Source organism: Schistocerca piceifrons, chromosome 3, assembly GCF_021461385.2.
Source record: "Schistocerca piceifrons isolate TAMUIC-IGC-003096 chromosome 3, iqSchPice1.1, whole genome shotgun sequence".
NCBI lineage: Eukaryota > Metazoa > Arthropoda > Insecta > Orthoptera > Acrididae > Schistocerca > Schistocerca piceifrons.
The window spans coordinates 435547295-435567509 of NC_060140.1; the positions used below are offsets into that span (position 1 = coordinate 435547295).

General features: G+C 38.4%; 1 protein-coding gene across 1 annotated transcript in view; it reads left to right on the forward strand.

Annotated features, from left to right (window-relative positions):
- LOC124789320 (chitobiosyldiphosphodolichol beta-mannosyltransferase) overlaps positions 1-20215 on the forward strand; it is an 86428-nt gene that overhangs the window by 19433 nt on the left and 46780 nt on the right. The window contains exon 2 of the mRNA XM_047256635.1: positions 15336-15678. Within this exon, the coding sequence (XP_047112591.1) occupies positions 15336-15678 (343 nt within the window). The remainder of the gene's footprint in view (positions 1-15335; positions 15679-20215) is intronic.

Here is a 20215-nt window from a genome sequence, read left to right on the forward strand (position 1 = left end):
AAACCGAAAAGGAATACTACAAAGCTATTTACATTGAAATTTGTGAAGCGGTGCAATCTTGCATACTGAGTGGTTTGCTTCAACTGGACTCACACAGGTCATTGCAGTTGAACAAGGGTGCTTGCTTTTAGTAAACAGAGGTGAAACAAATTTGAAAAATCAACTGAGTTTCTCAAAAATGACTTAGACGTTGAGAGACTGCACACACACTTGAATATGTTTGCCGATATCGCTAATAAAAAACAACTGGTCTTAAAAAACATGCGTGATGTTCGAAAGTACATTACACAAGAGCCTGCAGTTGGAGAAATGTTACGTCAAGTGCATTAAGCTTCTCCAAGTAGTTCCAATCATGACAGTAACAGCAGAATGGTCATTTAGCCCTCTTAGACACCTGAAGTCATATCTCTGATCAACAATGGGACAGAAGTGATTGAACAAACTTCTTCATGCCCACCGAGATGTTTTTTATGAATTGGATATCCAACCAGTCATCAACGACTTCATATACAGTAATCCAGTCAGACGGTAGACATTTAAAGACACTCTAGCCCTAATAATGGCATTTAGAGCAATATTAAAAATCTTTCTAAAATGGAGAATTAAAACATACATAATGTTAAATTTCCAGTTTCGAAATATTAGTATTAGTTTAGTACTGTATTAGTTATTTTCAAGTACTTAAATATTTTTGGGTGTAAGACCCAATTAAAACCCGCTATTTACATACTTTTTGACTGAAAGCATTAGGCATACTGTATTAACTTTATAACTGTATTAAAGTGTTAAGTTTGAGATATTGTTTTTATTTAATGAACCCTGAGCCTTATTCAAAGTAAGCTTAAATTAGCTATTTCACTTATTAATCAAAGTGCTATTACTGTGCGACAGCAATATTTTATGTTTTATTCTTTTAATGATAGTTTAAGATTTATTTAAATATAATTTCAGTGTTGTCAGAGCTATGTATTCACTGCTCTGTAATAGTCTATTATCATGATTATTACTATAAATTAAATTAGCTTTTTGTGAAAATACTGTGCGTGTTTATGTTTTGTTTCTTTTTTCAAAGCCAAAAAATGTGTCAGGCTTGTTGAGTTTCCCGGAGAGTCGAGTTATCGAGAGTCCAGTTTTTGGGGTTCTAATGTTGATCATATGACTCTAAGATGCTAAAAAAAACTTTAAAACTCACTATTTTTCACCTAAAATTTAGAAAATTTCCTGGGGCAAGACCCCCAGTGTGGGCCCCCCCAATATTTTTTATAAGTTGGCACCCTGCCTGTTAGTCTTTTTATTTGTGTGGACTTGCATAGTATGAGCAATTTTTTGTAAGATTAAGGGGTAAGCTATTTGTTTTAAACCAGCTAGGTTTTATTGCTTCGGCAGCACATTTTTCCTGTACAGGCATTTGTATCTCTAATGAGTGGTTTTGGAATTGCAGTTCCCTGCTTCTGGAGCACCTTTCATTTTGTTTTGGTGCTGACATGTTTCGCGAACGCTGCAGTGACTTCTGTAGCTTCATTTTGTATCACAATCCTCTTCAATAACTGCCCTTCATGATCTCTCAACAGACACTTTTTTTAGTGTTATGACTTAGCAGATGATACTTTTCCACTTTCCCTGCATGCTTTATAAATATTTTATACATTCCTTTTTGAAACACCTAGAACTTTGGCACTGGGTTCAGATATAATGAACTTACAACTGTACAGAGTGCTATTGTGGTCATAACTGACAGTTAAAACGTTTTGAGGACACAACAGTTGCCATTCATTGTTAAATATAACAGTGTAAATTGCAGGCATGGCTAGCATCTGCATTTGTCTCCCTGTAAGTCTAAGGGATCATCATTTCATTTTTAATAGTACTTCAAACTGCCTTTGCTTTGTTCTTTGTATTTTGAATTTTTGATCTTAGTGTTTATATAGTTGTAGCCGTTATGTTTTGATTGGAGTTGGTGATCCATGTTAAACAAAGCACTTTTCCTGGCACAAGACACTTTGATCCCAGATGTTAGTTATCCTCGCTCTCAGTTTCCACTGTAATTTTTCCTGGCCTATTGTAAATAAAAGCTGGATTCAAAGTGCTGTGAGAATATTTTTAGGAAATAACATTAAATTTCTCATCCACTGTGTGACCTTGGCAATAGAGTGAATTCCTCCTAGGTAATGTGACTCATTCAGCATTTATATCTTTATACTGGAAGAATGAATGGTAATGCCTTTACTAACAATTTGTTCATATCTTATTAAATCACAATGTGCATTTCAAATCCTGAGATTCAATAAAACCAGAAAAATTGTGACTGAAGGCAGTATCATTCGTACTTCTTGTGTATTGAATACAGTCGTGTCCACAACTGTGAAATATGGGTAAAACTAGATTTACATTCTTGTTTGGGATGTTACTTTGAGGACAATTCAAAGTTAGACACCAGTATTATCCAAAATGAAATTAGATACAATGATTACCCATTTTTTCTACTGTGTTTATAAGTGTATGGCTTAAGCACAGCAGTGAAAGAGCTGCTCAATATACAGGGTGGTCAGTTGATCGTGACCAGGATAAATATCTCACAAAATAAGCGTCAAACGAAAAAACTACCAAGAATGAAACTTGTCTAGCTTGAAGGGGGAAACCAGATGGTGCCATGGTTGGCCCACTAGATGACACTGCCATAGGTCAAACGGATATCAACTACGTTTTTTAAAATAGGAACCCCCATTTTTTATTACATTCATATAACTTTACATACTACACGAATATGTTATAGTTGGACCACTTTTTTCGCTTTGTGATGGATGGTGCTGTAATAGTCACAAACATATGGCTCACAATTTTAGATGAACATTTGGTAACAGGTAGGTTTTTTAAATTAAAATACAGAACGTAGGTACGTTTGAACATTTTATTTCGGTTGTTCCAATGTGATACATGTACCTTTGTGGACTTATCATTTCTGAGAATGCATGCTGTTACAGTGAGATTACCTGTAAATACCACATTAATGCAATAAATGCTCAAAATGATGTCCGTCAACCTCAGTGCATTTGGCAATACGTGTAACGACATTCCTCTCAACAGCGAGTAGTTCGCCTTCTGTAATGTTCTCACATGCTTTGACAATGCGCTGATGCATGTTGTCAGGCGTAGTCGATGGATCACAATTGCAAATATCCTTCAACTTTCCCCACAGAAAGAAATCCGGGGATGTCAGATCTGGTGAACATGTGGGCCATGGTATGGAGCTTCAACGACCAATCCACCTGTCATGAAATATGCTACTCAATACCACTTCATCCGCACGTGAGCAATGTGCCGGACATCCATCATGTTGGAAGTACATCGCCATTCTGTCATGCAGTGAAACATCTTATAGTAACATCAGTAGAACATTATGTAGGAAATCAGCACACATTGCACCATTTAGATTGCCATTGATAAGATAGGGGCCAATTATCCTTCCTCCCATTATGCTGCACCATACACTAACCCGCCAAGGTCACTGATGTTCTACTTGTCGTAGCCATTGTGGATTTTCTGTTGTCCAATAGTGCATATTATGCCGGTTTACGTTACCGCTGTTGGTGAATGAGGCTCCGTCGCTAAATAGAACGCGTGCAAGAAATCTGTCATCATCGCGTAATTTCTCTTGTGCCCAGTGGCAGAACTGTACACGACATTCAGAGTAGTCGCCATGCAATTCCTGGTGCATAGAAATATGGTACGGGTGCAATCGATGTTGATGTAGCTATCTCAACACCGATGTTTTTGAGATTCCCGATTCTCACGCAATTTGTCTGCTACTGATGTGCGGATTAGCCGTGACAGCAGCTAAAACACCTACTTGGCCATCATCATTTGTTGCAGGTCGTGGTTGACGTTTCACATGTGGCTAAACACTTCCTGTTTCCTTAAATAACGTAACTATCCGGTGATTGGTCCGGACACTTGGATGATGTCGTCCAGGATAGCAAGCAGCATACACAGCACACGCCCGTTGGGCATTTTGATCACAATAGCCATACATCAACATGATATTGACCTTTTCCACAATTGGTAAACGGTCAATTTTAACACGGGTAATGTATCACGAAGCAAATACCGTCCGCACTGGCGGAATGTTATGTGGTACCACATACTTATACATTAATGACTATTACAGCGCCATTTATCACAAAGCAAAAAAAGTGGTCCAATTAAAACATTCATATTTCTTTACATACTACACGAATATGTAATAAAAATGGTGGTTACTATTTAAAAAAACGCAATTGATATCCGTTTGACCTACGGCAGTGCCATCTAGCGGGCCAAGCATAGCGCCATCTGGTTTCCCCCTTCAAGCTAGACGAGTTTCGTTCTTTGTAGTTTTTTTGTTTGATGCTTATTTTGTGAGATATTTGGCCTGGTCACTATCAATGGACCACCCTGTAGTACTTATTTAGATTTATTGCCTGGTGCTTTCTTCCGCTTTTTGTGTAAATATTCACTCCTTGTTTCTTTAAACTGCCACAGGCAGAAATCCGTGGATAACACAGAAGATATTGAATTCAGTTTACATTTATAACATTTGTAGATTTCTGAGAATGTATATTTGGAGCAGCATTGTATAGTGGTGAATTATGGACTATTGATGATAGAAGATGAGACAAATAATGTGGCATGCTGGTGCTACACACTAAACCATTGGTTTTTCATGGAAGTTACATTGGTTTTCCACTGCCCAGAACTAGTGATTCTGTGAGTTGACAAAACCACTCAGGCGAAACCAGGCTTCTTTAGACATAAGGAACAAATCCATGTCCAAGTCATTCATTGTTGTCTCAATGAACAGCCACTCTCAAAACTGGAGATGCTTAGGAGCATCTGCTGGTTTTAATGCATGAACAACAGACACTCAGGGGACACTTGTGCAGGTTCAGATGGAGTATTTGTCCACATGATCGACATGATATGCTGGTCTCTTGCAACAGGCATCAGGATGATTTGGTGGGACTCTGAAGCATTTTCTTGTGAACTACAACCACATTTTCTGGTGTGTGGGTGTGTTTTGGAATGTTATTTGACTTTTTCAAAACAGATCCTGCCTGACGCCATTTTTGGACTAAGCATTGCACGGCACTGTAATGGTGTCAAAGTGCCACCAAAAACTTCTCAGCAAACAGCTGACCATACTGTTTCCACGACTTGCATCATGTAACTTTCAACAACAAAAATCCACTGTCGCACTGTGAATACTATGTTCCATTCACACTGCTCCACTCACACTGACACAGCCCGCACTACACTCCGAACCAGTGTGGATCGCATGACAGGTGTACATATGGTGTGCGTGTCATGGAGTGTGGTTATATGCAGAGATCTACACCCAATCATATCCACTCATCTGGGGCACTTTTATTTGCCCAACCCTGTAATTGAGGCTGTCGGTGCAAGTGCTACTCTGAGGTAAAGAGGTTGGCACAAGAGAAGAATTCATCACACCAAGTAGAAAACAGACAGTAAGGAGAAGAAAAAATAAACTCAAGGCATTCCATGATAAAATGCAGTCAGATATATTATCTTCAACTTGTAAAGAAACCATACTTCCTTTATAAGAGTTGAAGAAAATGAAAAAAATGAAAAGGAGATTGCGGAAGGGAGAGATATGTCTGTAGCCTATACCCCATGTTATTCTCTCCCCCCCCCCCCCCCCCCCCCCCCCAAAAAAAAATGGTAAAGAGCCCAAGGAGAAGTTTGGGAAAGGAATCAAGATTTCAGGGAGTAGAAACAAAACATTTGAGGTTTGCCTAAGAAATCAGTAATTCAAAGACAACAAAGGACTTGGAAAGTCAGCTGAGAGAATGAATACTGTCTTGAGAAGAGGCTCTAATATGAACACTGACAAAAGTAAAACAGTGTTACATAATGGAATTAAATCAAAATAAATCAGGTAATGTTGAGATAATTATGAGGGATCTTGAATAAGTAATGCAATAGTTTTTTTTCTTGGCCAGTTTCGATGGAAAAAATGCGGGATTTGTTTTGGGACACCATTGAATATTCCCAGTTCAGCCCCTGCAGTTTCATTTAGTTTCAATAGGTGGTGACCATATAGATAGCCTTCAGAATAGCACCTGTAATGGAGGTGTGTTTCAAGCAGAGGGAATTGAGTTTCTCTTGGTGGAAAACCAAAGAATTGCAGATATTCATGGGCTCCTGCAGAATGTCTATGGAGACCTGGTGGTGAACAGAAGCACGGTGAATCGTTGGGTGAGACATCTGTCATGATTGCAGCGAGGTCGCACAAACCTGTATGACCTCCTGCATGCCAGCCAGCTCCACACAGCTTGACACCTGCAATTTGGAACATGGGGACACACATGTTAGGGTAATTGATGGATCCCAGTCGAACACCTCACTGTACAACTGGATGTCTCTGTTGGTAATGCTGACACACTTGACCACTAATTGGGGTGCTCAAAGTTGTGCGCCTGTTGGGTTCCATGCTGTCTAACAGGAGACCATAAAGAGTAATGGAGGACCACTTGTGTGGAATTGCTTGTGCATTACGAGGACGATCATGACAATGTTTTGTCTAGTTTGTCGTCATAGGCAATGAAATGCGGGTTCATTACTTCGAACCGGAAACAAATTGCAAGTAATGGAGTGGCACCATACCACCTTTCCTCTGAAGAAAAAGTCCGAAGACACACCCTCATTCAGTAAAATCATGGTGACAGTCTTCTGGGGCTCTAAAGGGATTATTGCATTCAGTGCCACCGTTCATGGTGCAACAATTAACTCTGAAGTGTATTGTGCTACTCTCACATAACTGAAGAAACAACTTGAGCGTGTTCTTCGCCACAAAACTGCAAATGAACTTCTCCTTTTCTATGACAACACAAGTCTGTTCTCCTGAGACTAGCTCACAAAACTTCATTGGAATGTTCTTCCTTATGCATCCTACAACTTGGATCTTGCACCTTGCTACTTCCATCTTTTCAGTCCAGTGAAGGATGCACTCCATGGGAAGAAGTACTTGGATGTTGCGGAGGTTGTTGATGCAGCAAAACATTGGGCTGGGTTGATTTGGGGGAGGAGACCAAACTGTGAGGTCATCGGTCTCATCGGATTTGGGTAGGATGGGGAAGGAAGTCGGCCGTGCCCTTTCAAAGGAACCATCCCGGCATTTGCATGAAGCGATTTAGGGAAATCACGGAAAACCTAAATCGGGATGGCCGGTCGCGGGATTGAACCGTCGTCCACTCGGTAGCAAAACATTGGCTCTGACACTGATATGTAGGGTGGCACCATGAGGGCATACGGGCCCTCCCAGTAAGGTGGCATGAGGCAATCGCATGGAATGGAGATTATGTTGAAAAATAGGGTTTTGTAACCAAAACAGTGGGGAATAATGTGGAGTATTGGAATCATAAATAAAGACAACCTGCTTTCAGCAAAAAATGTGTTGCATTACTTACCATATTTTACGGACCATAAGACGCACTTTTTTCTTCGAAAAATGCCTCCAAAATTCAAGTGCGCCTTATACTCTAAATTTGTACAAAAATGTCCAGTGTTTGTTTTAAAGTTCCCACCAGTTTGAAAAATGGCCATATATTTGATACTGTAGGAAACCTCTCTCTATCTGGCAACATTCGATTCAACTGGCAGCAACAGTGTACCAATGCGACGAACATGCGTTGTTGGGTTTCACAAGCTAGCACTGTCTCCCTCCCACCAAGCCGTCACAAATCCAAAACACTGTCTAGCCTATGCTGCATCATTACTGTCTACGGTGCCAGTGAACTTGAAATGAAAGTGATTTGTGCTATTAGTAATAGTACAATATTTTTGTTAGTAGCTAGTTTTGTAATGGAAAAAAGTAAAAGATGTTCATATGATGCGGGCTGTAAATTAAAAGTAATAACACATGCAGAAGAATGTGGAAATAGAGCAGCTGAGTGGCATTTCGGCCCTCCACAAACAGAAAAAAAAAAAAAAAAAACCATTTGTGATTGGTGGACTCATAAAGAAGAACTGAAAAAAAGAGGAAGGCTAAATGTGCGAATAGAGGACTGAATGCAAAATGGACAAAAATGGAAGATGACATATTGAAGTGGATTCAAGGAAACCATCAAAATGACATCGAAATTAATACAAAAATGATTCAAGTACAAGCTTGTAAGCTAGTGCTTAGTGGAAGAAGAAGAAGAAGAAGAAGAAGAAGAAGAAGAAGAAGACGATTTTCAGACATTTTAAAGGTCAATTTGGTTTTATAAACTAACAATTTTTTTAGTATGATGTTGCAGTCTAATAATAAAAATGGGAAAAATTGTTATTTAAAAAAAATGCTTAAAAATTAAAGTATGTCTTGTAGTCAGTAGCGTCTTATAATCTGTAAAATACAGCATTGAATGCACATCACATATCCCCGATGACAAACCTAAACACACTAAAAATCTCTACACTGTGCAAATTGAACCATGTGCAACTTCCAAATGATGAAATATATCCTATTTTTTATTAGAATCCTGAATAAAACCAACCAGCTTTCAGAAATAAAAGTTCTATTCCTTATTGAACGTCCTTCGTACATGAGAAAATTAAACATTAAAAATAATAGATAGCTTTGCTGCTTGGGCAGCAAAATAACCGACAGTGGCAGAAGTAAAGAGACTAAAAGTACAAAATGATTATAACAAGAAAAGATTTTCTGAAAAATAGAAATAAATTAAGATCTAATTTAAATTTAAGTGTTCGGTTGTGTTATTTAAAAGTATTTGTGTGAAGTGTAGCATTATGTAGAAGTGCCATCTGACATGGCAGAAGAGCAACAAGCTGAAGCCCTGAAAGCCATTCTTGTGAAATAGAAGGGTGATAAAAATGTCATGTGACTAGGGCCTCCTATCGGGTAGACCGTTCGCTGGGTGCAAGTCTTTCAATTTGATGCCACTTCGGTAACTTGCACGTCAATGGGGATGAAATAATGATGATTAGGACAACACAACACCCAGTCCCTAAGTGGAGAAAATCTCCAACCCAGCCAGGAATCGAACCTGGGCCCTTATGATTGACATTCTGTTGTGCTGACCATTTAGCTACCAGGGGCTGACAGAAGGGTGATGAAGACTGCTGATGAGTCCGGAAAAGAAGGTGAATTTGGTCATCTCTGGGCAGACGTAACATCACTGTGTCAGGCTTGCAGTAGTTAATACTCACACTTCTGAACCCTTGTCTCCAACTTTACATTGCTGCAAACCAGCTACGAGACCGAACCAGTGACGTGTTGTTACTGTTTGCCAAGATGACTTCTGTCTTTGGGACTGCTACCTGTCTGGTCTGCTGCACTAAGTCGCTGTGAGCTGCGAACCTCTCATCCACTGACGAGAAGACATGGAGACTTCTACCTCTGGCTTGCTGAGCTAAACTGATGGCATTTGGCGCCCTTCCTGCTTGTCGCAGCATTAAGAAGGTGCGTGTAAGCCATCATCGACATCCCTGGCCTTGTGGAATAGCTATGCTGTTACTCATCTAAACCATGCAGAATTGCTGAGAAATTACCCGAGCACATCCCTTTGATGTCTATGAGAGCTCTCTGGTAAAAATGCTATCTGCATTCTTGGCAGCAAAAGCTTGTCATAAGGGCTACGCTGATTGCCAATGCAGCCTGCCGCCCACTCTACAATGTGGTTAAGTGAGCTAGACGCTGAAGGGCGATGTCTTCCAGAGATTGCTGAGATAGCGTCAGCAAGCTGTAAGGCTGTGTGCTGCACTGCTGTTGGCCTGGTCTCTAACAAAGAGAATAACACATGATTGTAGCCTTAATGTAATAAATTCTTATTTTGCTAATGTCGTATCGTTAGCACCCTACCACACCCCATGCTCCATCTTGCCGACAAAGTAGGGGTCTCAACCTTGGCCCTTACAGAAGCTTTTGAAATGCAATGTTTCATAAGAGTGTTGAAAACTAGATGGATAGATCAGGTAACTAAGCAACAAGTATTGAATTGAAGTTGAGCAAAAAGAAATTTGTGCAACAAATGGAAAAAAGTAAGGTATAGGTTAGAGAACACAATCTGAGACATCAAAGAATAGTAAGTTTGGTAATGACGGGAAGCATGGTGGGCAAAATTTGTAGTGTGCGACCAGAGTGTGACTGTAGTAAACAGCTTCAAATGAGCATAGACTGCAGTTGTTATCCAGGTATTAAGAGGCTGGATGGAGAAATTAAGAGATAAACTCAAGATAGGTTATTGTAGAGAGCTGCATCAAACCAGTTTTTCAACTGAAGATAACTACAACAACAATAAAGTAATAGTATGTTGCTTGCATATAGGTGTGTCTGTTCAAATTCTCTGATTTCCAAATGATTTTTTGTTATGCGTGTTGCATCTGTAGAAATCCTTTAAGAGTTTTCAGTTTCCTGTTGTGATAATTTAATCTTTCTTATTTAACAATCATCTTAGTTTTTGATGGAAAAGTCCAAATCTGTTACACTTTTCACGTTTTTGGGCTGTTCAAGATGTTTTTCAGTTTTACTTGCATCATGAAGGTACAAACATCATTTGTAGCTATTTTATGACTGCTGAGCATGGCCTTATCACGTCTATTTGGCTGCTAATGACAGGAATCAAGTTGTTAAAACGTTTTTACTTATTCATTCTGTTCACAGCCCATCATCAGAATATCTGCAACAAACATCGCAATTGTCATGAAGTAACTAAAGCATGAAGAAAAGTTCACTGCAAGGCTATTAGGTATTGCACAACTACATACTTGATGAAAGTGGAATTTCTTGAATGACCAAAACATATACCAGTAAAAAAAAGTTCTAACAAAAAGTGGACCCCTGTTATTAGTGGTAAAAAATCAGTGATAAGGACATGTTCAATACAATTGCTTTTTTTACCGCTGAGTGTTCTAGTGTTGGTCAGTAGTTATTCAGCAGCTCTGTCTTTGAGAAACATTTACGCTCCCCCCTCCCAAAAGAAAAAAAAGTAATGAAAATAATGTTGGAGTTACACAAGTAACTTCTTATTGGGAACATTCAAATGCAGACCTTGCCACATGTCGTGTGGCCACACGAGTGGCAATGCATTAGTCCACACTCGTGTGTCCTCACACTCTGTTAAGTGACTCGTGAAATTCTGCATTTACACACATCCCATAGAACAATTTGTCCAGGTCTTGTCATATCATGCAAATAGTGATACTCTTCACATTAGCATGAGGAGATTCTCACTGATGTGCCTGATGTTATCCTTGATTGAGAAATTAAAGTTATGGTCCAAAATGTTTGCTACCTAGGGAATTCTGTTCCAATTCAGACATTATCCTCCCATGATCATTCCATAGCAGAAGGAGCTTCTTAGTCTTTTTAACCCTCAGATTACTGCTGGCCCTGAACTTTTTTTTCACTTTCTTGCCAGTGTATCTGAACTCCTTGGGTTGTCTGCACCCTTTTGTCTACAGTCTACACACACACACACACACACACACACACACACACACACACACACACACACACACACACAGACTGAAATGCGTGGCAGAGGGTACTTCCCATTGTACCTGTTTTTAGGGTTTTCTGTTGCATTCATGTACGGAGGGCAGGAAGAAGGGCAGTTTAAGTACATCTGTGCTCAGTATAATTAATCTAATCTTGTTCTCACAATATTTATGGCAGCAGTTTGTAGGTGGTTGTAGCATATTCCTAGAGTCACCATTTTAAGCTTCTTAAAACTGTGTAAGTACACTTTCTCAGGATAGCTTTTATCTATCTTCAAGTGTCTGCCAGTTCAGTTTCTTCGGCATCTTTGTGATTCTCTTCCACAGGTCAGACAAGCTTGTGTCCATTCATGCTGTCCTCCTATGCATACATTCAATATCTCCTGTTAAAACTAGGGGACTTGCAGAATCTCCTGAACCCCTTGCCAGATTTGACCAAAGTCCAGTCATCTATCGTTTCCTATTCTTAAATTTACTGCTACGAACTGCAGCTCTCAACTGTTCTAATTTTGCTTGTGTTCCTTCCAAATCAGCTTTTCATTTTAAGGTCAAGTGCTCTTTCTTCTTAATTATGTAGTGACAAACACAACTACTAAAGCACCAGAGGTTAGCCACATCTTCTTCAAAGAACAAAGTTCCTCACTTATCCATTTTGATGATGTTTCTTGAGACCCGGCAGATTATTTAATGATAACTGTTCAACAAAAAATATATTTAACTTTTTACTTGTTATTTAATCAAAAATGGCTGACTTATGATACACACTGAATGGAAGAAAGGTGTACATAATATATGAATATTACTTAGAAAAACACTGTCTGAACAGGCCTTAAAGGCTCAACAGTAGCGACTGGCTGCTGTACATCCTCAGCCCTAGGGCATCACTGGACACAGATACAGAGGGGCATGTGGTCAGCTGTTGTCAGTTTTTGTGACTGGCTGTAAGTGTATTCCATTAACTAAATTTTAGATCAATAATTATTTTTCAATGAGATGTGATGACATGTACCTGATTGAACTGGCTGTATAGCATAACTTTTGATCAGCTATTTCAGTTCCTGCAATAGCAAGTAAAATTTTGTGTGTCTACATCTACATACGTACTCCACAATCCACCATACGGTGCGTGGCGGAGGGTACCTCGTACCACAACTAGCATCTTCTCTCCCTGTTCCACTCCCAAACAGAACGAGGGAAAAATGAGTGCCTATATGCCTCTGTATGAGCCCTAATCTCTCTTATCTTTGTGGTCTTTCTGCAAAATGTAAGTTGGCGACAGTAAAATTGTACTGCAGTCAGCCTTAAATGCTGGTTCTCTAAATTTCCTCAGTAGTGATTCATGAAAAGGACACCTCCTTTCCTCTAGAGACTCCCACCCGAGTTCCTGAAGCATTTCCGTAACACTCGTGTGATGATCAAACCTACCAGTAACCAATCTAGCAGCCTGCCTCTGAATTGCTTCTATGTCCTCCCTCAGTCTGACCTGATAGGGATCTCAAATGCTCTAGCAGTACTCAAGAATAGGTCTTATTAGTGTTTTATAAGCGGTCTCCTTTACAGATGAACCACATCTTCCCAAAATTCTACCAATGAACCAAAGACGACTATCTGCCTTCCCCACAACTGCCATTACATGCTTGTCCCACTTCATATCGCTCTGCAATGCTACGCCCAAATATTTAATCGACGTGACTGTGTCAAGTGCTACACTACTAATGGAGTATTCAAACATTACAGGATTCTTTTTCCTATTCATCTGCATTAATTTACATTTATCTATATTTGGAGTTAGCTGCCATTCTTTACACCAATCACAAATCCTGTCCGAGTCATCTTGTATCCTCCTACAGTCACTCAACGACGACACCTTCCCGTACACAACATCATCAGCGAACAGCCGCACATTGCTATCCACCCTATCCAAAAGATCATTTATGTAGCCAGAAAACAACAGCGGACCTACCACACTTCCTTGGTGCACTCCAGATGATACCTTCACCTCCAATGAACACTCACCATCGAGGACAACGTACTGGGTTCTATTACTTAAGAAGTCAGTGTCTCATGTTACTTAGAGAACACCTAATTTAGGTTTACTGAGTTAAATAATTCATTTTCTAAACATCAGTCGTTCTGTAACTAAATGTTTGTTCAATGTTTTCTTGTCTACATGTGTTAAATTGTCTTACTGATTAATAGCATTGTGGAAAGTATTACTGTAAAATATTAGCATATTTGAAACTACTGCTTTTCTTACAGATAGAACAAAGATTTCTGCTACTTCTCATGGGTGACATTTAAAAATGTGACAGTATGGTGGTCATGGCATCCATGCTATTTTGTGAAATAAAAATATCTGTGCGTCTGACATCTGAGTTTTATTTTTATACAAATACTTTCCTTTTAAGCTGGATAGAAAGAGATCCTTCTTTTGATAGTATTTATATATTTGTTGATAGCAGAAGGTAAATATGTATTTTTCTGCCCTTATTTTATTATACTTTCAATTTTGGCAAGATCATTTGAGATAGCTGTGGTAAGTGAGATACTAACATTCTTTATGGAATTAACTAGATTTTGGACTGTTGATTGAATCATTATATATGCAAATAGTTGAAGGAAATTTTTAATGATCTTTTTTTGTGCAAGTACATCTGTGTTGCAGTGCATAATGCTGTGCAGTGTGCTTAGTCTAGGATCCTGCAGCTCTTTTTATTACTAATTCATATAGGAAGACAGGAATGTCACTTCATTTGCCAGTGTTGCAACACTGATTTCACTGCAATTGTTTTGTGTATAGATACTGGGCACTTAACATTATGTACATGACTGAACAGAAATGTTGTGTGTAATTCTTCTTCTTCTTCTTCTTCTTCTTCTCTCTCTCTCTCTCTTTCTTTCTTTTTTTTTATAAATGGAGGTAGGGTAAAGAGATATGTTTTGAATAAGAAACATTACTACACCAAATTTTCACAATGGCACAGGTGAAAGTGCCATAATGCTGATAATTACCATACTTTTAATTACCACACTTTACCGTTTTCTTTATGTGACTTATGATTTATTTTGCCCTTTGTTCACAGTGTTATTTTTGTGTGTTTATAATTAATTTTGTTTTTCTTGCTTCTAGTTTTTTTGTGTATGCGTGTGTTTTGTGTGTAGGTCATAGTTGACTAGAACCATCAAACATCTTCAAGTGGACAGACTTTTAACACCTGAAAAAGAATTATCATTTACAAATGGGCAATTTTTTCACTGGTCCAAAAGGGTTAACATTCACTCAAAAGTAAGGAATATTGTGCCTTAAAGAAAGAGCTGTTATGGCTGAATTGTGAGGTCCATTTTCTCACATAGCATTCGCATATGCTATTCCATTGACAAGTTATGCAAATGATGACGATAATTTGAATTACTTAGTATTTGATATATTATGTCATTTTAAAGAATGAGAGTGGTTTGGTATCAGTGATGCAATAGGGAATTCATTTTATTGCTTTATCGTGAGGAAAAGAGAGAATGCAGTTGATAGTGAACTAATTTTACATGACTGTTTGCACTAAAGTGTAATTGTCATTACTCATATAAAATTTGGGAGGAATAACTCGGCTGTTTTACATTTTGGGAGACATCTTTAACAAGTATTGTACATTTTCATTGGATAACAGGACAGTAAAATATTTCTGTACCACTATACCAGTTGACAGCCTCCTTTTACACTAAGTTATAATGTTCACAGTATTACTAGTGTTTGTATGCTTTTAATTCTGCAGTGACTAGATAATTTCATTTTCTTTAACCTAATATTCTTTTCTTGCTCATTCTTATTTCCTTACTTTCAGATTGTCCCCGTATGGTGTTATATGCCTTGAAAGTAATATGGCAGAGCCTGACACTTTTGTTTGCTTTGTTATTCAAGAAACGTTCCAATCATGTCCTAGTGCAGAATCCTCCTGCTGTCCCAACACTAGCTGTCTGTTGGTTTTATTCACTGTGTGTAAGGGCAAATTATGTCATAGATTGGCACAACTATGGTTATTCAATCATGGCCTTAACCCTGGGAAAAAGCCACAAGCTTGTCCGTGTATCTGAATTATTTGAGAGAACATATGGAAAATTATCAGATGGAAATATATGTGTCACTGCTGCCATGAAGACAGATCTCAAAGAAAACTGGGGAATAATGTAAGTCCTGCTTTCTGCTTGGATCATACTGATGATGTTGATACAGAGTGAATATTGCTGCAGGTCTTCTATGTTTAGATGAGGTCTTACTTTTCAAATAAATCTGTGTCCCCATGTTATTCATTCCCGTATCTGTTACCATCTTTCCAGTTTAGTTGTTGTACAAATTACTTTATCTGTCTGTAAGGCAATTAATAATAAAAGTTTTGTAGATTAACAGTGAAGACACAGATTTGGTAATGTTCCACAATATTTATTTATTTTGTGGACTGATTTTCAGCTTTCAAGGCTATCATCAGATGATTTATGTCATTGTAATCTGAAATCGAATTTATGAAATAAATAATACAGGACATCAACCAGAAGAACTTACTAAACTTTTTTTTTTGTTCATAGAAACCACACTTAAAGTGAAGAATTGCTGTTTGTAGGCAGTCGTACCTTAAACAGTAAAGGAATAATGAATAATTGCAGTTTATATTTACTGGAGTGAACTTGTTGTCATATCATATGCAGTACACAGAAACAGTGTCGTGTTCATTTTTGATCTGATTTTTTTCACCAGACGTGTTTCGCTTTATTGAGGTAAAGCATCATCAGTGGTCTGTAATTAAGTTTATATATATTTTGATTTGCTTTTTAAATTGGAAAACAGTTCATTATGAATGGGTTGGTTTGTACTTATGGTGATTTTTTGGCTGCTTTCTCGCTTACATTGGGAAATGCCGTCTACTAGCATATTGTTGTTTTTCTGTGTGAGACACTGATAATTTTCTTCTACTTTTTAGATGTTCTGCAGCACTATGCATTTCTCACAACACACTTTTATGCACACCACTGTATTCTGTTTGTTTTTGTACTTAAAGTATGTATTGAAGTTTGTTTTCTGTAGTGTTGCCAACATAACATTTCCACTACTTTGTCTGTGACCTACAAATATTCTTTTTTAAATTAGATTATTGTATGTTTGTTATTCTATTTAAGTATGTTTCTGTGTATTTATATACTGTGTAAGAGTAGAGAAGGAATAGCGATGGAGATTTTATTTTTTAAGGAGAAACCATGATGAGTGGACATAAGTATATAGCAGTGTGATGGAGTGTGTGTTAGAGGAGAAAGTGAGGAGCGAGAAGTGAAATGAAACTGTGAATGGGGGTGGGGGGGGGGGGGTTTGTGGGTGGAGTGGGGGGTGGGTTGTGGGAGAGTGGGAGGAGGGGTGAAGGATGGATAGACCACCATAGACCAAGCAATATTGGAAACGATATGAATATCGTAAAAATCAGTAAAGACAGACACCTCCTTCCTTTCCAAGAAAATTTCCACATACAAAAAGCATTAACACAAAATAAACAGTTGCTCAATGATCAGATAAATATTGGAAACCAGACTCTATATATAGAACAATTGATGAAATCACATGCAAAATAAAAGAGCCTTTTTCATCCTTCACCCCTCCCATTCCCCTCCCCCCCCCCCCCCCCCCACTCTCCACTCACAGTTTCATTTCACCTCTTGCTCCTCACCTTCTCCTCTGTATATAAATACACAGAAACATACTTTTAAATAGAATTACAAATATACAATAATCTAATTTAAAAAAGAATATTTGTAGATCAGAGACAAGGTAGTGGACAGGTTATGTTGACAACACCACAAAAGACAAACAACAACACATACTTGAAGTACGAAAACAAACAGAATACTGTGGTGAGCATAAAAGTTTGTTGTGAGAAATGCATAGTGCTGCAGAACATCTAAGAAGTAGATGAAAATTATCAGTGTCTAACACAGAAAAACAACAATGTACTAGTAGACGGCACTTCCCGATGTAAGCGAGAAAGCAGCCGAAAAATCACCGTAAGTACAAAACAACATGTTCTTAATGAACTGTTTTTTCGATCTGGAAAAAATCACGCATTTTGTAGTTGCAACGACAGATCAAAAATACCCTCATGAATTATAAAGCAACTACAGACACTATGGCCACACAAATACAGTATGGTGTATTTGACTTTTTGATTGTTTGACCAGGCTAAGGCAGAATTAACACAAACATTTAGAATTATGTTGTTTCCAGCTGGATGCCAAGAGTAGGTATCCATGTCAAAATGTCTTTTGAGAAAAATGAATCTGTGATGGCAACACATGGTGCACTCCTCAGATATTTTAGATTTCATTAACTGGCACCAATTGTGATGAAAAGAGAGTTCTATTGTGGCTGTTGAACATGACAGTTACTAGGTCACCATCAAAACAATCTTTGACAGCTTGATCCATGAAAATTATCATTCGGTGAAAACTGCCCTCACAGCATTCCACAATGAACCTAATCTTTGAGTTTGAGATCATAGTGTGAGAAATAATCTGTAGCTCAACAAGATGAGGCTTGAATCTCCTGTGGTCCAGGTCAGATAGACAATGAGACAGTGTGTGATTTCAGTGGAATAGTGTCACAGCTGACTGCATTCTTCACTTTAAAATTTGCGATTAATGTTCACTATTCATCTAGGTATTGACATGGTGACAGCTGTGGTTTGGTTTATCTAGTCATCCACTTTGATAATGTAACATTTTTGTCTCATGAAGTACCTAAAGCATCATTTTTGCACAATACTGTGGAACTCTTGGGCAACTAAAGGAAGCAACACAAGAAACATGCTGCCATTCCACTCCCAGTGAACCACAACACTGTAGATGATTTCTGCTATGGGTTTCAGTTATTTGCTATCAGTAACAGCAGGCTATGAATGATAGGATCTTTAAAAGTGTTTCAAACAGCTTATATACTATTTAAAAATGAATGAGGCTTGATTGCTTTCTATTGCATTCAAAATGTGAAATTAATTTCTGGCACTCTCTGCGTTAATTTAAGAGTAGGGTACTCAGCTCCTCCTTTGTCATGTTTCAGTAGGCACCCCCCCCCCCCCCCCCCCCGCCCCCCTCACCTTTTTTTTTTAAGACGAGGATAATTGTGTGATGTTGTTGGCTGAAATAATAGTAAATAAATAAAATACAGCAAAGACAAAGGGGACACAAGTCTGTGTCATCTGTAATGACTTCCTTGTTGACAGAGTATTGAACCATAATCTTCTTGCAAAGAAGGTGGAATGTCAAAGGGTAGTGTTGAAAACAGCTGAAATCATTAAAATTGGACAGATTCCAGTTTCTATGCTGAATTTGCAACTGAGTTAACCCCTCTTCTAACTGTAATCTGTTATACGTCCCTTGTACATAAACACTGTGCCCACTAGTTGGAAGAAAGCACAGGTCACACCAGTTTACAAGAAGGCTAGTAGGACTGATCTATGAAACTACTGATGAATATCCTTGACATCAATTTGTTGTAGATTCTTAAAACAGATTCTGAGCTCATTATGAGGTACCTCAAACAGAATGACCTCCTCCATGCCTGCCAGCATGAATTCTGGAAACATCGATCATGTAAAACCCAACTTACACTTTTCTCACAAGACATACTGAAAGCTACGGATCAAGGCAGTCAAATGGATGCAGTATTTCTTGGATTTCTGAAAAGCATTTGACTTACTACCACAATTACGCTTACTGTCACAAGGTCGCTCATATGGGGTAGCAAGTGAAATTCATGACTGGACTGAGGAATCTTTGGTAGGATGGATGCAGCATGTTATCTTGGATGGAGACTCATCCATCAGATGCAGAAATAACTTTGAGTGTGCTCAGGGGAAGTGTGTTTGGACAATTTCTATTCATGTTGTTTATTAATAATGTTGCAGGCGATATTAATAGTAATGTCAGGCATTTTGCAGGTGACACAGTCATCTATAGTGAACTACTGTGTTAAAGAAGCTGCATAAATATTCAGACAGATCTTGTCAAGATTTCAAAGTGGCGCAAAGATTGGCAACTTGCTTTAAATGTTAGGTATAAAATTGTCCACTTCACAAAATGGGAGAAAAAAAAAAAATCCTATGACTACAGTATCAGTGAGTCACAGTTGAAATTGGCCAACTTCTATAAACACTTGGGTGTAACACATTGTGGGGATGTGAAATGGAAGGGTCACTTAGGATTAGTCGTTGGTAAAGCAGATGGTAGACGTCAGTTAATTGGTAGAATACTGGCAAAATACAATCAGTTTGCAGAAGAGATTACTTTCAAATCACTCATGCATCCCATTCTGGGATATTGTTCATGTGTGTGGGACCCATGCCAAATAAAACTAACTGGGGATATTGAACATGTACAGCGAAGGGCAGCATGACTCGTCATGCATTTGTGTGACCCCAGGAGAGTGTCACAGAGATGCTGAAGAAACTGAACTGGCAGGCTCTTGAAGATAGATGTAAACCATCCCAAAAAAACCTACTTACAATATTTCAAAAACTGGCTTTAAATGATGATTCTAGGAATATATACAACCGCGTACTTATCGTTCACATAGGGATCTTGAGGACAAGATTGGATTAATTACAGCACACACAGAGGAATTTAAACAATCTTTCATCTTGTACTCAGTATGTGAATGGAATGGGAAGAAACCTTATTAATTGGTATA